An 18,597-nucleotide genomic window follows, 5' to 3' on the forward strand; every position below is an offset into this window, starting at 1 on the left:
TCTCTTGAGCTGTCTGCATCCCTGGGACAAGTGACAGTGAAGTAGAGGAATGAGGACACCAGAGAGGTGTCCCACATCAGCCTCTCACCTTGCTTTCATTCATCCAGTTTACCATCTCTAGATCCCACACAGCCTCATCCCTTTTCAGGTGCAGAGCTGAGTGGAAATTCTCAAGGAATCTGTCCCCCCTTCTTGTCTTCTAAAGATTACAGACTTTTCTTTCTGGGCATTCCTGCCACCTAAAGGCAGCCAAACAGAGAGCAAAGGGTAGTTCTGGAGTGACCCAGGTTGTTGAGAGGGACCAAAACCACTCTGTTGTTTCTGGAAGCCACCAGCCAACAATGAAGCAGAAAAGGGTCATGACAAAATCCCTGCTGGGCTTGTCCAGTTGTCTCCACAGCATCCTCTCTTTATTAAGCATCAACTTGCTGAGTGACCAGAGCAGCTGTGATAAATAGTCTAGGATTTTCAAACCTCTGTTGAGCAGAGCTTTTGTATAGTGCAGAGACAGCTCTTGTGAGGCAGTGGCATTAATTCTGCAGTTTCACCAGGTTTTGAGGAGAAAGAAAGTCAGGATAGCTCTCTTCAGAGCCATTCTCTAGGTAATTATGTTTTGGCACAAAATGAAAGAATGTGTTCTTCCTTCTTAAGTGCTTCCTTTCAACCTAAACATTGTGCAACTGGAGCGGCATTTTTAAGGCCAGATTAAAAAAAGGATGAAGAAAATTTACAGTTAAGTGCTTTTCCTCTTGCTCTGATCAGCACTGTCAGCTTTGAATTAGCAGAGCAGATCGGCTCTGAAATTTTAGCTTAGGAAAGGGAACACCTAGAGCTGGGATAGCATTTCCTCAGAGTGTGCAGTTTGTGGAAAAAGGGTAATGTAAGTCAGCAGAGGAGTTCAGATGTCGCTGGGTTTCAGTCATGTCCCATTTAATTTTAATTGCCTTTGAACAAAAGGCATTTCCTCTTCTAGCTCAGCATTTACAGACTCTGGAAAAGGCTTTCGCTGACTCAAAACCTTGACAGTTGTTATTTTCCACCCTTTGTTCCTGCCTTCTTGGGGCTAGCTGGCTGCTCTTATTAGCCAAATAGCCAGGTTTTTCCCCCCAGCCTGTGGAAATGTGGGAATTCTGCTGCAAGATGTGCAGAGCAGTTTCTCGGCTGTGCGGTGAGCACAGAGCTCCATCACCAGACTGTGGTCTCTGGCACTGAAAGTCCTGCTTAAAGAAAAAGGAAAACAAGTCACGAGGAATCTCAGAGAGGTAGAAGGTGGAATGTCAGCCTGGGAATGAAATCCCAGTGTTGAAGCACCAGGAATGTAAGGATCTGTGTTTTTACTTTGACCCAGTTAGGATGTACAACCCAGCACCTCTGTCTCCTGGGCATGGCCTGGTGTCTAATTAATAAAAATGACTTTAGAGTTTTAATTTGGTCCCTTCTCTAAGGAGACAGATTAACAATTCTGCTCAGAATTCCCAGTGTTTAAAATGGGAATTATCCTAAGGATAATGACCTAATTAAGATGCCAGTTTTAGAACCTGATCTTGTGGGTGTATGGCAAAATAGGTGGAGTTTGCTGCTGCTGAAACTCACCCTGTGGCTGCTGGCTGTAGGATGTGGGGTACCAATGGGCTTGGAAATGACTTTTCACATTCCTAGGATATAGAATTTGTATAGTAAGATATTTATAGTGCGAGAATTTACATGTGTGCATCTTACTAGTACCATAGATTGTGTTTCTGTTAGATTCCTCAGTAACTGGCTGGAAGAATATTAAAAACAGTTCCTTGAAGCCATTAGGAACATTTTCCTACTGAAGGTACTTGTTGAATGTGTGAGTCTCTTAAAACCAGCAGCCCTTGCTACCAGGAGAGAGGAACTGGCTGCTGAGCTTTTCCTCTATTTGATTCTCATATCAAGTGTGATGCACACTGGGAGCAGGTGAAATTTAGCTCACTTAATTAAGTATAATTATTTGAGGAATTCTCAGTGGTGCTTGGCACTGACATCAGAGCTATCAGATCTCGAAGCTTTTCAAATTAAATTGTCAGTAATACCACTTTGCTACTGCTTTCACCAGCTCTCCTCGGAAGAAGGGAGTAGTGAATAACTATTTTTGGGGAAGATGTCTTTTTAACTCTCACCTAGTCAAATAGAGAGGCTTAGACTTTGACCCATTCAGAGCAGAAGTGTGGCTCACAGCTTGACCTGGCTCTTCCCTTACAGCCTGAAAACCAGACACCGAATAGCCTGATTGCTACCAGATTACAGAAGTCTCACTGAAGAGATCAACTCATTTGAATGGATTTGTTTTCCAGTGGTGTGAAATTACTTGAAGACTTGTTGCCTTAGCTGAGGGTTGTGCCATTGAGCTTCTGCAGGATTACAAACAATGTGGCTTTGCTGGGTTTATGGCTTCTCTTAGCTGCACTAAAGTGCAAGATTTAGGTTCAAAATAGTGCAGATCTGTGTCAGGTTTTTTAATAATTAGATTCTCTCATTGTTTTTGATCTCTGTTACTCAGAGGAAAGGCAACAGCAAGTTGCTAGGTAGGGGGATTTGTAGAGGGAAAAGTTACTGCCTTTACCAGTGCTGACATGGATTAATTTATCAGCAGTGCCTGATCTGCTGGATTTTTTCCCCATTTCTATTTCCTGAGAAATCGGTATGCAAATTGTGCTTATAACCAAGCTTGGCTCTTCATTTTCAAAAGCTTGATGGAAGTCCTGACACAGAAGCAAGTTCTGTGTCAGGTGTACAACGGACATGTGGCATTCCTTACAGGAGAATTCAGAAGGGTCTGTGCCTCTCCTGGAGCTGTTGGGCAAGCCTGAAACAGGAAACTCCCCAGATAAATGTCAGTGAATATTTCAAGCTTTTCTCTTTATTTTCTAGGAAAATCATTTTTATAATAGCAGTTGATAGGAAGAAATTCTTCCCTGTGATGGTGGTGAGGTCCTGGCATAGGTTGTCCAGAGAAGCTGCAGCTGCCCCATCCCTGGAAGTGTCCAAGGCCAGGTTGAATGGGGCCTGGAGCAACCTGGGATAGTGGTGGGTGATGTCTCTCCCCCTGGAAGGGGGTTTGGAACTGGATGTTCCGGAAGGTCCCTTCCAACCCAGACCATTTTGGGATTCCATGATAAAAGAGGAGCAGTGACACGTGTGTAGCTGAAACAGGAATCCTAAAATGGGATTTTTGGAAGGGGAGGTGTGAGGCAGGGGGGTCCTTCAGTCTTTGGGCTCATTCCAAGCTCCTGTCCTTACTTTGCTGTGGTGTCTGGTGTGTTTCTTGGCAGAGCTGCATTGGAGCAGAGGCAGCCCGTACGGCTTGGTTGTTCCCATCAGCACGGCAGCCGATGGCAGCTACGTGTCCAACGTGCTGTCGGCCGGCCGCCAGCGGCGCTGGGCACGCGAGGCACCGCACGGCCCCCGCCAGCTCTACTTCAACGTCAGCGCCTTCGGCAGGGACTTCCACCTCCGTCTGAGGCCCAACAGCCGCCTGCTAGCTCCCCAGGCCGTGGTGGAGTGGTACCAGGACTCTGGGAGCGATGCTGGGAACGCCACTCGCACCGGGAGCGCTATGGAGCGCTTGTGGAAGAGAGAGCCCCTGTGGACCGACTGCGCCTACGTGGGGGACATCACAGACATCCCCGGAGCTGCCGTGGCCATCAGCAACTGTGATGGGCTGGTAAGGCTGGTTTCTTGGCGTTTGTGTCTCCTGTCACACTCTGGGCACAGCTTTTGTTGCTTGTAACCACACGTTCCTAGTGATGTCAATTACGGAACTTTATTTCTTAGAAAATATTAATGCCCTACTGCTTTGCTTTGGGATAATTTCTCTGAGGTTGATAAGCGAAGTTCTTAATGTCTCAGGTATGTGAGAGAGAACTCAAACCTACATGTTGGGTTTCATTTTTTATTTGCATGAGGTGTTACAAACAGGAAAATGACTAATGAAGACATTTTCAGACTTAAAAGGTGACCTTTTTTTAACTGAGTTTAGAATTTGCTGTCCAAATGTTCCCTCTTTGCTTCTCAGGTATGGAAATGATGGGATGCCCTGCTATCCAAGAATAGCAGCATTAAGTTTTAAAGGGTTCCTTTATAAAGTGAGCATGCTTTTTGTTCTCTTAGCCGCAGTTTTGTTTCATCAGGAGGTGTCATATGAGAGTTGAGCAAGGGGTAACGGGTTTGTTTTCGATCTGTCTGTGAGCATGCAGGTTTCCCTGTGGCTGAGCAGATGCCCAAATCCCAGAACGAAAGGCTCAGCATGTTTGGAGCCCACACACCATTCCTTGGTATGCTCAGGCAGCAGTGAAAGCCAAGAATACCCACCTTGTGCTCTATCACTGGTGGAACATGCCTGCCACATCCAGGGAGATGGATGTCATGGTTACCCTCCTGCTTCTTTGGGACAGGAACCACGTGAAGAAGTCTGCAACAAGCATCCTTTCTTGGAAGTGGCTTTCCCACTTCCTATAGCTGCCACGTGGTCATGATTTAATTCCATTTGGAGATAAGTCCTGGCTAGGAAACCTCCCACCTCAGCAGTGGCAGTAGTCACTGAGTAACTGCAGAGGTGGCTCAGAACCCCCATTCAGACCAAAACTCTTTGAATTCCTTTGCTTAGGGAAAGGAAATACTGGTAGTGTTTGCATCAGAGGTGATAACTTATGTTAGTTTGGTGTGTTTTGGGGGTTTTTTGGGGGGTTTTGAGGAGGATCTATTGCCAGTGTTTACAGAGGCCAAGCAGACCCCTGGCTGGCTAGATGGAGCTTCCAATGGAATGGCTCTGATGGATGAGACCCTGGCAGCTGGGTTGGCAGTAAGCCTGAGTGAAGCTGTTGTGTTGTGAAGACGAGCAATTGGATTAAATGGAATGAGATTAGGGAGTGTAGCTCCGGCACAGATTGCTGTGAGACTGGCAAGCTGCTTGTGCTGTGTTTTCAGGTAAAGGAAGCCAGAGGGGGACTCCTGGAGTGGGAGTGGCTTCACAGGGACAGAGGACAGGGTTGGATGGCATATTGGGATGAAATTCTTCGCTGAAGATGGTGAGGTGCTGGCACAGGTTGCCTAGAGAAGCTGTGGCTGCCCCATCCCTGGAAATGTTCAAGGCCAGGTTAGATGGGGCCTGGAGCAACCTGATCTACTGGAATGTGTCCCTCTTTTCCCATAACATTCCATGTTCTTCCCATGGTTTTGGTGACTGGACCAGGAGAACATGGCCTTTTTCCTTGAGGAGTGTGGGTAAATGCTCCTGGGTCACTCTTGTCTCTCTGTTTATTCCGACCTTCACTGTTTTAACATCTCTTGGAGCTCTAATCATGTGAGTGTGAGAGAAATAAATAATCCTGATGAGTTATTTTATGCTTTTTTCCTCCCAGCATCTCTCAGGGTAGCAAAAGGAACTTGAAATTACTGTCTCTGGTTTCTCTGTTGCTGCACTATGTGTCTCTCAACCCAGCCAGAATATTTGATCCTCAGTGTATCCTAAAGATCTGAGTGAGATAGTATGGCTTAACAGAAACTGGAGCAAGAGTGAGAAATTCTAGGGGCATGTGTGTGCTGGAGGGATTTATTTTTGACTTCAAAGGAATTTAGACACTGTCCAGAGCAGCCAACTAAGTTGTTGAAGCTGTGGAGAGAAAGTGGAGGGAAGCACTGGGGTAGCAGTTTGCACAGTGTATAACTTGTAGAAGAGGTTGGATATCGTAAGAGAAAAAGAGCATTTGGTGCTAAATTTTGATTGTTTGATAGTAAATATGTGGAATAATCAGCATTTGCACTAGCAAAGTGAGATTTTGCCAGCAGTCTCTTCCTCAATCTAAACTTACATTTAAACCCCCAAATACTTGAATGCTTTTGTTTTGAAATAGTTTGCATATCTACTTTTGCAATGGAAGTTGTCTGTCTGCCATCAGTTCTGCAAATTCCTATTTTCACATCTGCTTAATCTCCCTTGGAAATAACCCTGTTTATTTAAAAATCCCACATGCATGTGCCTGCACTTGTCATGGCAGAAGAACCCTTCATTAGTCACAGAGGAGGTGCCTCTTGTCTCCTTCACTGTGTGTCAGAATGCTGGTGCATATTTCTGCTGTTGTTTGGTCAAACTAGCAGTATTTATTGTCAGAATCCTTCAGGGGTGGAAGGTGCCAGCCTCAAGAAAACACTACAAATGGTTTAGGTTGTAAACAGAGAGAAGGCAGCAAGCCTAACATTTAGAAAGAGTGTCTTAAAACACTTTCTACCTGTTAATGTATAGAAAATCACCCCAGTTTGTCAGTTAGCTTCCTGCCTTTGTGACAAACTCTGAGCAGGTGTGTGATGCCTTTAGCTTGTGCTTCCACTCTGGACTGTGTTCCTGTAGATGTGTGTCTCTGTGTTGGAGGTGGGATCTGGTTTGTGCTCACATCCGTGGCATCCCAAGGGGCAGGGCTGGTTCCTGTTTCTCCCAGAAACCTTGCTTGTTTCAAAGGAAAGGGCCAGGCCCAGGACAATGAGCCTTTAATCTTTGACTTCAGATTCCAAGTAAAATGGGACTTCTTTTTTGTTTGTTGGAAGTGATTTGGAGTATTTTTGTTTGTTGAAATTTCATGGCCTTCAAGCCCAGGGCAGCGTGTGGTTGTTGGAAGTACAGCTGTTTGCAAGTGGAAGATGCTCAGGAATCTGCCTGCCTTGTAGTGTTCAGCTGCCAAAGCAGGGAAATCCTGGAAGACAGACCAACCATCAGGAATTTAAAAAAATACCCAAACGTGCTTAGATCTGTCATTTGTGACAGATTATTCCTCACTTGCTTATTGCCATGCCTTTTTCCAAGGATATGGAGACGTGAAGAAACACGTCTGTGCATGTTCACAGCTACTTTCCTTTGGCAAATCTTTTGGAAATACAGGCTGGAGTATCTCAGACTGGAGATAATTGCACAGGCTCTAAACTTGGTTCAGGAAAAGCTTTACAAATCTGTAGGAGTTGGGGCTTATAGGATCCAAGGAGTTTCAGGGCATTTTGATTTGTTTCAAATCCTTTTTTATTACCATTGTTTCATCAGGACTGAGCTATTCAGGTTTATTTCTTGTTCCTGTGTTGGTTCTAAGGTACTATTTCAGCATGACTTCCCCCAAGCTGGCAAGACAGAGCTCCTAAATGGGGAAACATCTTTCTAGGAGCCGAGGGTGTTTGAGCCCAGTGTATTGGAATAGCATTTTGGAGACAAACACTTGAATTGCTGCAGAGAATCTGGTTGTAGAAACTCAGAAACATCAGAAACTCCTGCTGAGTTTGGGATTGGGACTGGAACTGGGACTGTCCCCTCAGGCCTGGAGGTTTCTTCCAGTCCAAGCTGAGAGCTGTGGTCAAGGGGACATCTGGTCATCCAGAACTTTGTGGGAGGGCAAAGCACAAGGACAGCAAAACAAACCCTGGGGAGATGGAAGGCAGGACAGACCCTGGGAGGCGGAAGGCAGGACAAATCCCAAGGAGAAGGAAGGCAGGACAGACCCCAAGGAGAAGGAAGGCAGGACAGACCCTGGAGATGAAGCTGCTCTGGCTGCGTGCTGCTCTGGCAGATGGCAGTGGGGCCTTAGGCTGATTTAACACTCCCATATTCCTGCTCCCCTGCCCTACTGTGCTCTTCCCACAGTAATTCCCTCCTGCCATGAACTCCTGTGACCTGCTCTGCCTGCTCTCAGCACTGGTGCTCCCTGTGCTTGGCTGCATGATGAGCTGGGCCTGATGGGCTGCAGCTGGACTCCATCCCTGTCACCTCTCTGCCATGCAGCACTTCCCGCAGCCCTAGGAATCCATAGGAAAGAGGATTTCTCAAAGCTCAGGAACTCCAGAAACTTGGGAAAATGCATTCCCTCGTTTGGGACTGGGGGCTGCTGGAGTAAAACCCAGAGGGGAGGAGCACTGATTGAGAAGGGAGGCGATGGGCACGGAAGTCAAGTGTCAGTATAGTGGAAGATGTTAAATAGAAAATCTTTCATAGGTCTGGTTTGCTTCTCCCTGAAATTTATCAGTCAAAGCAAATAAGTACTTCACCATTACTTCATAGTCAAAGTTTATGCAGATGGTTGCTCCAGCTCCATTTATTTGTTCTTGTTTGTTTTTATAAATTTTTCTAACACAGCCAGATCTGGTCTAATGACAGCTTTGCCTCATTTCCAAGCCCTTGTGCCTCCTCCTCTCGCTCCTGCTTACCTTCCAAGACAGACTTTGGGCCTTAAATATTATGCTTTGGCCCCTTAAGATGAGCCTTTATACCTCAGAAGGGATGTTTGGAACTTGTGACGGTTTGTACCCCAAAAATGATGTTTTTAATCCTAGAGACAAAGTTTTGAACTCCAGAAATGAGGCTTCATGACCCAAAAATGAGTTTCTTAGGTCTAAGTGTGATTTAGACCCTATATATGAGGGATTAGACACTCAAGATGTGTCTTGGACCCTAAGGATTAATTGGATGATAGAAATGGAGCTCTGGACATGGGAAATGAGGCTTTGGGCACTATAAATGCAACTTTGAGCTATATCTGTCCAAAAAAGGTGGAGGTAGTTTAGGTCTTTTTGGCTCATAGGAAGTGTTTTTAGGCCCTTTTTGGTAACTGAAATTAAACTTGTTCTGTTTGTCTCTATCCTCTGTTGAGGAGCAGGTGGCAGCAGGTTATCAGGTAATTGAAAGTAAAGATGAAAGGGAAATCAATCCCATGTGTTCTGACCATTCTGCAGAATTCCTCACCCTCCAAGCTGAGGAGAGATGCAGTGAGTCCAGGCTGGCATCTGAATGACCTGTGATGTCACCTAAGGTGCCTTCTAGAAAACAAGGACCTCCCTGTGAGGCCTCTGGAACAACCAGCAGGAATAGCCCAGAACACCTGAACTGTGAATTTAACAACCACCCCAGGCTGGGCAAAATGTGCACGTGGCACATTGCCATGAGTAGAAAATATGGTGCTCAGGAGACTTGGGTTGTTATTAGTCTCTTTTTTCCTGTCTTTAGACTGGAGACAATATTTGAAGGTAACTTGAGAAAGTTGACAGTCTAGTGTGGGTGAGGCCAGGTGAGGAGAGCATCCTCTAGGAAGGGGTTTAGGAACAGGCAGCTGGAGAGAGTCTGCCTGGAGACTTTCCATAAAAATCTCCACTTTGGTTGCCACAGCTTCAGACTTTTATTTATAGTTTATTTCTGATGTTGAAAAATCGTTCTGTACAGCAAAGCACAGGTTTACATGTAATCCCTCCCTTTTAAGCAATATATTTAGGGGCTGAAACTGCTGTTACAGATCAGTGTGTGGTTAAAAATGCTCTGGAACAAAGGCCTGGTAGTTGAGTGCTGCTCTGGATATGTCTTTTGTAGCTGTTATTTAATCACACCTTGTAGTCTTGGTGATGCATATTCACAAAACACTGCTTTTAGGGCACTTGGGCAAAGAATTTCCTTTCTGGATTTTTACCTCTTTGTTTCCAAAACAGCAGACGCTTCTTAAATGTTTTCATTCCTGGAGGCTCACAGCTGACAGTTTATAAAATAGCAGAAGCTTATTAAAATGACTAAGTACAGCCCTTTTTATGGTTTCAGTAATAAATCCCAGATTGTATAACCTGTGTGGACCCTCAATAACACACCCAGAGTGCATGAGTTGGGCTCTCATTCCTCATGTCCTGCCTCCACATGTCACCCGTGGCAAAGTGTGTGTCCCAGGAACAGAAAGTATACAGATACTGAAATAGCCAGGGTTATCAGCATTCAATCCTTGTAGCCTCTCTCCAAGTTCTCACTGATGGTGGAGTGAATTTGGTGATGGTGGTGCTGAATCTGTGACTGCATTTGGTAGGGTGGAGGTACAGGAGCCATATTCAGCAATGGCTTTTTGATGGTCCATGTTTATCCAGTGTTGGATGTACTTGGATCTGCAATTTAGCCTGCAAGGCACGTGGCCTGATGTTTGCAAAGGGGCAGTAAGCAGGACTGGAGAGAAAATACTGTGCCAGGTCATTGAGGAAAAAGAGTTGCTCTGCTGTTTCCTGTTCTTAGTTTTCTCTCAGGGTCATGCTGCAACTCAACATTTTGCTCCCATCCAGGCTTTGAAAGAGTCATGGAAAGAAAAGTCACTTGGTTCCATCTCTGGCCCCTGTGTTTCAGCAGGAGCTTCTTGAAATGATGGACAAAGTGCTTTGCTTTCACTTCTATTTTAATAGATACTTAGTTTTCATTGAATGCTTCTGCTACTTGGCTGAGAACTTCAGTAAGTTACAACCATGCAACACTAAATCAGCTTCCCTACCTCATAAAAATCCCTTTGTCATTTGACTTTCTTGGTTTATACGTGACCAAAGGTGTAAAACTGCTTCTCCTTTTCCTTTGAGAGATTTTACCATAGTTTGGGTTTTTTTTCCTTTGTGCAAGGATGTAGAACCAATCTAAAACTATGAGTTTGATGGGAGTATTACTAGCTTTGGTGCTTCCTAGCTTTTGATCCCCAGAGTATTTCCATTCAGAGGAAGCTGCATCAGTTTTCTGTGCTCCTCTGACTTCTCTCTGAGGAGATGATTCCTCTCATGCATAGTTTGGGCTGAGTTTTCTGTTGGCTTGGAAGGGTGATGATGCTACAGCATCACTTTTGACTGTTGTGTACAGGCAGCAGATAAATCAGTATTTATTTTGTGTGCCACAGTAGAAATTGATGTTGCTGACATCCACATCATGGGGTCTTCACATTTTTGCCTTATTTATTCGCTTTATACTTTTGGAGTTTTCAGCACTTGAAGGTCTCATTTCCCCTTCTCTGAAGACGATAAGATGTCCTCACTTTTTGTTGTCCTTTCCACATTTTAGAGGAATCTATGACTGGTGGCATCCCATGATTTCTGGATCTGGGATAACACCAGGTTTACTGCAGAACTGGCAACCTCTGCTGTCTCCTGTACCATTTCTCCATGAAATAGCTCCCAGCAAAGACCTGCTGTAGCTGACACAAAGACAAAACTTGTGCTCAGTAAATATTTCTACAGAGATTTGCTGGGACTGGGCATGTGCCTGACTGCTCTGAGCATGTTCCATGCATACTTTTCCCTCTTGAATAGCTGATATTTTAAACCCACAGTTCCTTCTTTAAGGACAAAGCCTTTGGCCTGCCAGCTCTATGCAGCAGTTTGCTGTTAAAATGAATCCCAGTAGCTTTTCCAAGAAGAAAAAAGAGAGACATATTTTTCCACATAAAATCAAAGTTTGTTTTTTTTCTCTGTGCTTTCGTATAACTCTTAGGGGTTTTCATTGAGTTTTCTTAGATTTTCTGAAAGGGGGGAAAAAGAAAACCCAGAATTTGGATCAAAACCAAGCATGAGAAATTTCAGCATAAAGGAATTTTCTTATGGATGTTTATAGAGGAGACTAAAAAACTTAATTCCAGTCCAGTGCAGTGATCCAGTAAATGCTGACATTTTCTTTTCTTCTGTGCAAATTCAACAGGAATTTGGTTAATTTGATGGCTCTTCCACATGCCTTTTGCTCCTTAAAGTGGTATCAATTAGTATGTTGAGAGACTTCAATTCCTGTGGGCAGATGATTTCCAGTATTTTGGTAGGAGCTTGTCTAAGAGCCTTCTTAGTATTGCCCATGGTTTGGATATTAAAGAGGATATTAAACATTCCTACCTTTTCACCTGTGTCTGAATCCTCTGAACAGATAAGACTTCTCTTGGCAAAAGATTTTTTTTTAATTTAAAAATCTGATATTAATGATTGGTCACCAACTGGTGCTGGGTTAATAATTTAGTTGTCAAGTCCCTGTGCTGCCTGTGTTCAACACCCTTCAAGGATGGAGCCTAAAATGATACAGGAGCTCTTGCTTTAATTCTGAGATGCATGACCAGGATAAAACATGGCCTAGAACATGGATTTTATATCACACCGATCTTCCAGAGATGGAAAATGGGCTGTGGAATTTCTGCTTGCTCCTCTGGGAAGCACTCCAAGGGTACTGGAGCTGGAAGGTTAGTAAATGGAGATGTTTTACCCCAAAACCGTGGTGTTTTCCCAAAGCCAGACACCTCCATGGAGACTGGAGGCCCATGGAGGAGGAATTCCATCTGCAAACCTCCTCCGTAGGCACCCAGCAGCTGGATCAGCAACATCTGTTTCTCCAAGATGTGCACAGTGCTGCAATATTACTTTTTTCCAGCATTCCTCCAATGTGTGGTGTTTTTTCATATGCCAAGTATGTTGAGGCCATAAATACTATAGCATGCAGAAGATGTGGAAGGAGGGAAGTTATGTCCATTTAGATGCCTTTCCCTTCCCTGCCACAGGGACCTGCTGGACTGGGTGAGCACGGTTGGACTTGGCACAAGGGCCTGGGGTGACAGGACAAGGAGGATGGCCTTCAGCTGGCAGAGGCCAGGTTAGATGGGGTATTGGGAAGGAATCCTTCCTGTGAGGATAGTGAGGCATTGGCATAAACTGAAGAGTGGCATCATGGGCAAACTCAACAAGTTGAGAAGCTTCTAGAGGATTTTTGGAAAGAAACCCAGATAATCAGTTGATTCTTGCCAAAATGTGGAACCCGTGCAGCATGGGAAATAATATCCACCCAAGGAACTGAAGGGGTAACCCTGGAGCTACACAAACTTAGAATCAGTGTCCACCCACTGTGGCTCAGTTTTGGGGGAGGCTGGCAGGGGGAAATGTGCTGCAGGCAAAGCATACTTCTTTGCTTTTATTTTTCTTCCAATAAATCAAGCAGTGTTGGGTGCAACTCCAAAAGCTTTTTGCCTTTGGGTGGAAAGTGGAGCAGCAGGTAGGTGTGACGCAGGTTTTGCACAGTCACCCAACTGGACCCACCTTAAGCCAACAGAGAGGTGAAAGATAGCAGTGTTTTGGGGCTGAATCGCTGTTTTCAGACCAGGCAGCACCTCTTTTATAAAAGCATGTCTCTATCCACTCCTGAAGAAGTTGAGACTGGAGGGCTGTCTCCAGAAGCTGCCCCCTCCCCTTGCAGGTCCCAGGTGTTTGTCTTGGCAGGAGGCAGTGTCTGCTGGGCCGGGGCTGGGATATTAAACTGCGGGAACACAGAGCTCTTGGTGCCTTTCAATAGGGCTTCTATTCAGGTAGGGGCAGGATAGAGCTGTCAGGCACCTGTGATTGTCCAGCGGGGAAAAAAGGAGGGATGAGGAGTGGGAGGAGAGCCCTGGCAATGTTTTCCAGTTCTATCAATAGAATGGTGTGAAGAAAGTGTTTTCTGGGTTGGTTTGACTGCTGAGTCCTTTGCTGCAGTCCAAGCATTGGTGGATGGAGAAATCAAGGATGATACTGGCTGAAACAGTGTGTGGGATGGCACAAGGAACCTCCTCAACTGAACTTCCCACAGGTGGAGAGCCTTGTAAGAGATTTTGCTGCAAGCTGATTGATCCATATGTGGCCCAAAGTGAGAATTAATCCAGGTATCCTGATTCTGATACTTGGGATAGTTCTCACTTTCCATATATATTCCAGATATGTATTTCTGCACTTAATTTATAAGGTATATGGAGTGGTTGATTAATTTAGTTTCCATAGAATGGAAATTGAATTTCAGTGGCCTTAAGCTGAAGGACGAAAGGTTTGGATTGGGTATTAGGAACAAAATTTTCCCTGTGAGGGTGTGAGGCCCTGGCATGGGCTGCCCACAGAAGCTGTGGCTGCCCCTGGATCCCTCGAAGTGTTTGAGATCAGGTTGGATGGGGCTTGGAGCCACCTGGTCTAGTGGAAAGTGTCCCTGCCCATGGCAGGGGGTAGAACAAGTTGGTCTTTAAGGTCCCTGCTAACCCAAACCAGTCCATAATTCCATGATTCTCTGTGGGAAAGAAGGGGAGTCCATTTTGGATGCTTGGAGGAGATGCAGGTGGAAGCTGAAACCAGACCATGACTCTCTCTTTATTGGATAAACCAAACCTCTGTTGGTCTTCATGAGAGTGAAGGGTACTCAGCCTCTCTTGGTCAAATAAAGCAGGTAGGTTCTGCTGCCCTTGTTTTGAAGAATGGAAGGGGGAAGATAAAACATTTGGAGAAATCTCCAGGCTTTGAAATTCTTGATGTACAGATCCTGTCTGTTTCCCTGTGTTGGTGCGGGTGTTGGACTTGATCTTGTTCTTTGAAGCAAGCAGGTTCATCCTCCTGAGCAGAGTCTCTCCCATAAAACAGGACACACTGTTTCCCACTGAATTTTTCAGTGTCCTTGGATTGGACAGTAACTGCTTGGTTCTTTGACACAAGCCTGCTTCACTCTTCTGAGAGCTGTGATCTTCTCATGCTTCCCTTCGAGGTAGAGTCCAACAGCACGGTCCATATTTGCAACTGTGTGTGACTGAAAGGGTCAAAGTTGGAGCCACCTTCTGGAGGGGAAGGGGATTTTGGCATTCTTAGATCCCTGTGTTCATTCCTGATATTTTTCTTGCTTGTTTTTTACTAAGGATGACCATTTCATGTAGCCTCCTGCTGCTGAGCAAGCTCCAACCTGCTTATTAATCTGCTTCCACTTATTAACAGCCTGCTGTGTTTGGAGATGAATGTAAAGCCTTGAACATAATGTTAAGTTTCAATTTTTTTAGCTTATATCTCCCCTTGGAGATATAAGCCTAAAAAATTGAAATTTAACATCACATTAAGTTTCATTTCAGCTCTTCCCAGTGAAGACCCAGCATGTGGTGTTTCCAGATTGCTGTGTATGACAGAGGGATGTGCAGATCCTGGGACAGAGAGAGTATGTCTGTAATACAAATGAAGGTTCTTGTGTGGAGAGATGCAGGGAAGCTCTGTGCATCTTGAATTCCCATATTGTGTTGCTGGTTTGCTTAAAGCAGCTTTACAGATCTGTTCTCCCACTGATCAGAGCTGGTTTAGGAGAAATAGCTGCTAATTAATGCCTCAGTTCCCCAGGGTGTCACATCAGTGTTAATGCCTTTCTTTGCTGTACAAAGGCATTAAGGACAGTTTGAAAACATAATTTATAACATTTTCTTCCTTCTGAGAGATTGTGTGTTTTGCAAAGTGTTCCCAATGCAGATACCAGCAGAGTTTGGCATGGAGACTGGGAGCAGAAGGTGAGAGCATCCTCTGACCTCGTGGTGTTGGCCATGGGATGGTAGGATGGGTTTAACAACCCAAAGCCTTTCCTACTCTCTGGTGATCAGTTTTAGAAGCCCTTGATAATGGATCACTGTGACTGCTGTGCAAACTTCCTGACATTTTGAGGGTGGCCTTTCCAAAGCTCGCCTGGCAATTCACTGCCTCACCCATACTGCAAACCGCTAGAAAAGGGGGCATTTGACTTCCTAAAATACTTTTGGAAATCCCACCCATAATGTTTAATACTGAAGGTAAATGTGGCCATTAATGGACACTTCACAGCTCCCCGTTGTGCTCTCTGAATGAAGGGCTCTTTCCTCTTTCCCTACAAACACCCCATGCATATTTATAGGGAATCATGTTCCCCCTTAAATACTGTTGATTTTGGCTCAGGAAGTGATTCCTTAGTTTAACCTGCCCTTGTAGGTTATTTTCTCAAGGCTTTATATTGTTTCTTATTCCCTTATGCTTGTCTGCATCTTTTACATTTTGGAAGGAAAAAAAAAAGTCTTTTCCAGATTTTGCTTCTTCCATGGACTGTCCAGTAAAGGATATAAGGTTTGGTGTCCTCTGGGAAGCCCTCCTAGGTGGGCTGCCTGGGCCAGACTGGGTTTGGCCTCGCTCCCATCTACCTTTTATTATGAACTCCAGCAGCACTTACTCTTGCATCTCTCTCACTCCACAGAATTCCTTCTGTTCACTCTGCACCATTTGTTCTGGATTGAGGGGGACAGGAAGAACTGCAGGGATGAAAGGAATTAATGGTCAGATGTCATTTAGACAGCTGCAGATACTGGAGAGCCAAGTACATGCAAATGGGGTGCAGATGGGACCTAGGGCAGGTTTCTTCTGGATTCTCCCCTGGGAGAAGCGAGTTTGTAGGAAAGCCAAGGGGTCAAACCACTTCCCTGAGCCTCAGGGCTGAGGTGATGCTGGGAACAGACAGGTTTATTCCAGCCACTATGCCCCAAAGGCTGCTTGTGGATTTTGGTGGTCCTGTTGTCTTCCCTCTTTCACAGAATCCTGAGGACAGCTCTGGAGAGCTCCACAGTAGCACAGATTCCAACCTGCCTCCTTCTGTGGATGGAAATTTTCAGTGTCATTAATTTAGAAGAAAAAAGTAGTAAAATTAATAGCATTCCAAGATTGGAGACTGCTTTCCTGGATTGCTCCATCAATGTGCTTTTGTGGGAAAAAAAATAAATTTCCACTGCATACTTTTTTCTTGAAAATCCACCACAGCCTTTTCTCCAAGGGAGCCTTGAAAAATACGTGCTCCGAGCACCTCCCTGGCCATCTCTCTGGCTGGGGGGAAGGAAGCACTGGGCTGGCACTGCAGTTTACAGGGAGGATTCACTTGGAAATACACAGCCTGCTTCTGCCCCTTCGTCTCCATTCATTTGGATAACTTCAAGTTCTTTTTGTTGGTGAATTTTTTTTTTTTTTTGGGAGGGAAAGAAATGCATGGGTTACAGTGGTATTACAAGCATTTTATACTTTGTACCTCTTGGTACTTGTTTTAGAGCCTGGGTTTTCAGGCTCTAAAATGGCATATGGACATGTTTTCTCTCTTCCTTACTAGGCTGGAATGATCAGAACTGATGAGGATGAGTACTTCATTGAGCCTTTGGAGAGAGGAAAGCAGATGGAGGAGGAGAAGGGAAGAATCCACATGGTGTACAGGCGCTCGGCGGTAGCGCAGCATCCCCCTGACGCGCTCCCCGATGTGCACACAGGAGGTACAGTACCCCGTGGGGCTGCTTGCAGGGCTCTTCCAGGTGACTCCAACCTATGGAAGCTTTTGGAGGAGGCTGTACAGCTCCTGTAAAAAAAAAAACTGTTTAAAGTTTGGGTCCTGTTTCTTTCTGAGTAACACAAAATTGTGCCAATTTTATTGTTTTCCTCCTTCTCCTGGTTGCTATGAAAGTGCTCTGAAGGCAGTTGTGTTGATTGGATATATTTTTTCACATCCAAGAATTCCCCTCTGCCTTGAAGATGATGTGGTTGGTCCATCTGAGAATAATTACCATGTCTGAGGATAATTATCATTGTGTAGTTTAATCCATTTGCTTGTGTGTCTTTTTAATGTTACACAAATCCTGATAAGCAAGGCATTGCATATTGAAGGTTGAGGGTTTTGAGGCTCTGGGCTCAGGATGAAAGAGCAGCTCTGCACCCATCAGTGCTCTGACTTTATTTCAGTATCATTCAGCTTCTCACATTCTCACTGTGTTTATGTTGTGTTCACATGTTGTTGAAACTGCAAAGGGTTTGGGAAATAAAAGAAGAAGTATTTACAATGCACAGAACTAGAGGTGCTTGGCTTTTGGTACCCCAGCAAGGCCATTCCAATTTAGCTCATGCATCTGTGGGGAGGTTTAGCCTGGAGAAGAGGAGGTTCAGGGACACCTTCTCTGAAAGAAGGTCAAAACTCCCTGAATGGAGGTTGTAGCCAGGTGGGATTCAGTCTCTTCTCCCAGGTAAAAAGTGACAGGTCAAGAGGATGTGGCCACACATTGCACCAGGGCAGATTTAGATTGGATATTAGAAAATATTTCTTCATGGAAAGGCTTGTCAAGCCTTGACACAGGCTGCTGAGGGCTGTGGAGGAGTCACCGTCCCTGGAAGGATTGAAAAGTCATGTAGATGTGGCACTTGGGGACATGGGTTAGTAGTAGCCTTGGCAGTGCTGCAGGAACAGCTGAACTCGGTCTTGGAGGGCTTTTCCAACCTCAAGATTCCTGAAGGTTAAAGCAAGGTGCCCAAGCCTGTGGAACCTGAGGAAATGTTTGCAGTGGTTGAGTTGTCTGGTTGGTATGAGCTGCACATGAAAATGTTCCTCTTTCTTCTCTGTCCTTACCTCTCCTCCACCACTGTGCTTGGGCTGGAGGCAGCTGTGCAGAGTGCGCCCTGCTCACACTTTGGGAGCTCAGCCAGCACACACAGGAGTCCACATTTTCAGTGACACATGACTCAACAAAACAGCCATTAAGATACAAAAGTACTTAAAATTGTTGCTGTCAATGAAGTCATCACAGAACTGGAAGCAGTGTGACAGCCTTTCTCAGCAGTGACATGGGACATGCTGTGTCATGATTTCCCTAAAAGTCACTTTTCTGGGAGGGAGGCTTCCAGCTCTAGCTATATGGAAGGAGCCTGCAGTCTGACAGGCCATCTGGTATTCCTGCAGGATTTACAGCATTTGGGGGTTGGTTGGACATTGCTCAAACAGTTGGACAGAATGAGTGTAGAGTTGGAAGTCAAAAAGCTGCCATCCTGAGGGCAAGGCTTGAGCAGTGATCACAGGGCTGAGGAGCATGGATGGGTTCCTACCTGGTGCTCTCATGGAAGTCAGTACACCTACCCACTTCTCTTTTCCTGTTTCCTTTAGGGCTGTCCCTTTGATGAAGCTCCCCTGAGCTGTCTTAAGTGGGAACCAGAAATGTGGGGGGTTCTGGGGAAGATGTTGGGATGCCTCAAGCTCCTGGATAGTGTGGG

General features: G+C 45.2%; 1 protein-coding gene across 3 annotated transcripts in view; it reads left to right on the plus strand.

The window, feature by feature from the left end:
* The window catches only part of ADAMTS3 (ADAM metallopeptidase with thrombospondin type 1 motif 3), a 58,959-nt gene that overhangs the window by 5,586 nt on the left and 34,776 nt on the right, over window positions 1–18,597 (plus strand). For all 3 annotated transcript variants that reach the window (XM_036382721.2, XM_036382720.2, XM_054514717.1), the window contains 2 exons: window positions 3,297–3,688; window positions 16,682–16,838. In XM_036382721.2, the coding sequence (XP_036238614.1) occupies window positions 3,297–3,688; window positions 16,682–16,838 (549 nt within the window). The remainder of the gene's footprint in view (window positions 1–3,296; window positions 3,689–16,681; window positions 16,839–18,597) is intronic.

Source organism: Molothrus ater, chromosome 4, assembly GCF_012460135.2.
Source record: "Molothrus ater isolate BHLD 08-10-18 breed brown headed cowbird chromosome 4, BPBGC_Mater_1.1, whole genome shotgun sequence".
Lineage (NCBI taxonomy): Eukaryota > Metazoa > Chordata > Aves > Passeriformes > Icteridae > Molothrus > Molothrus ater.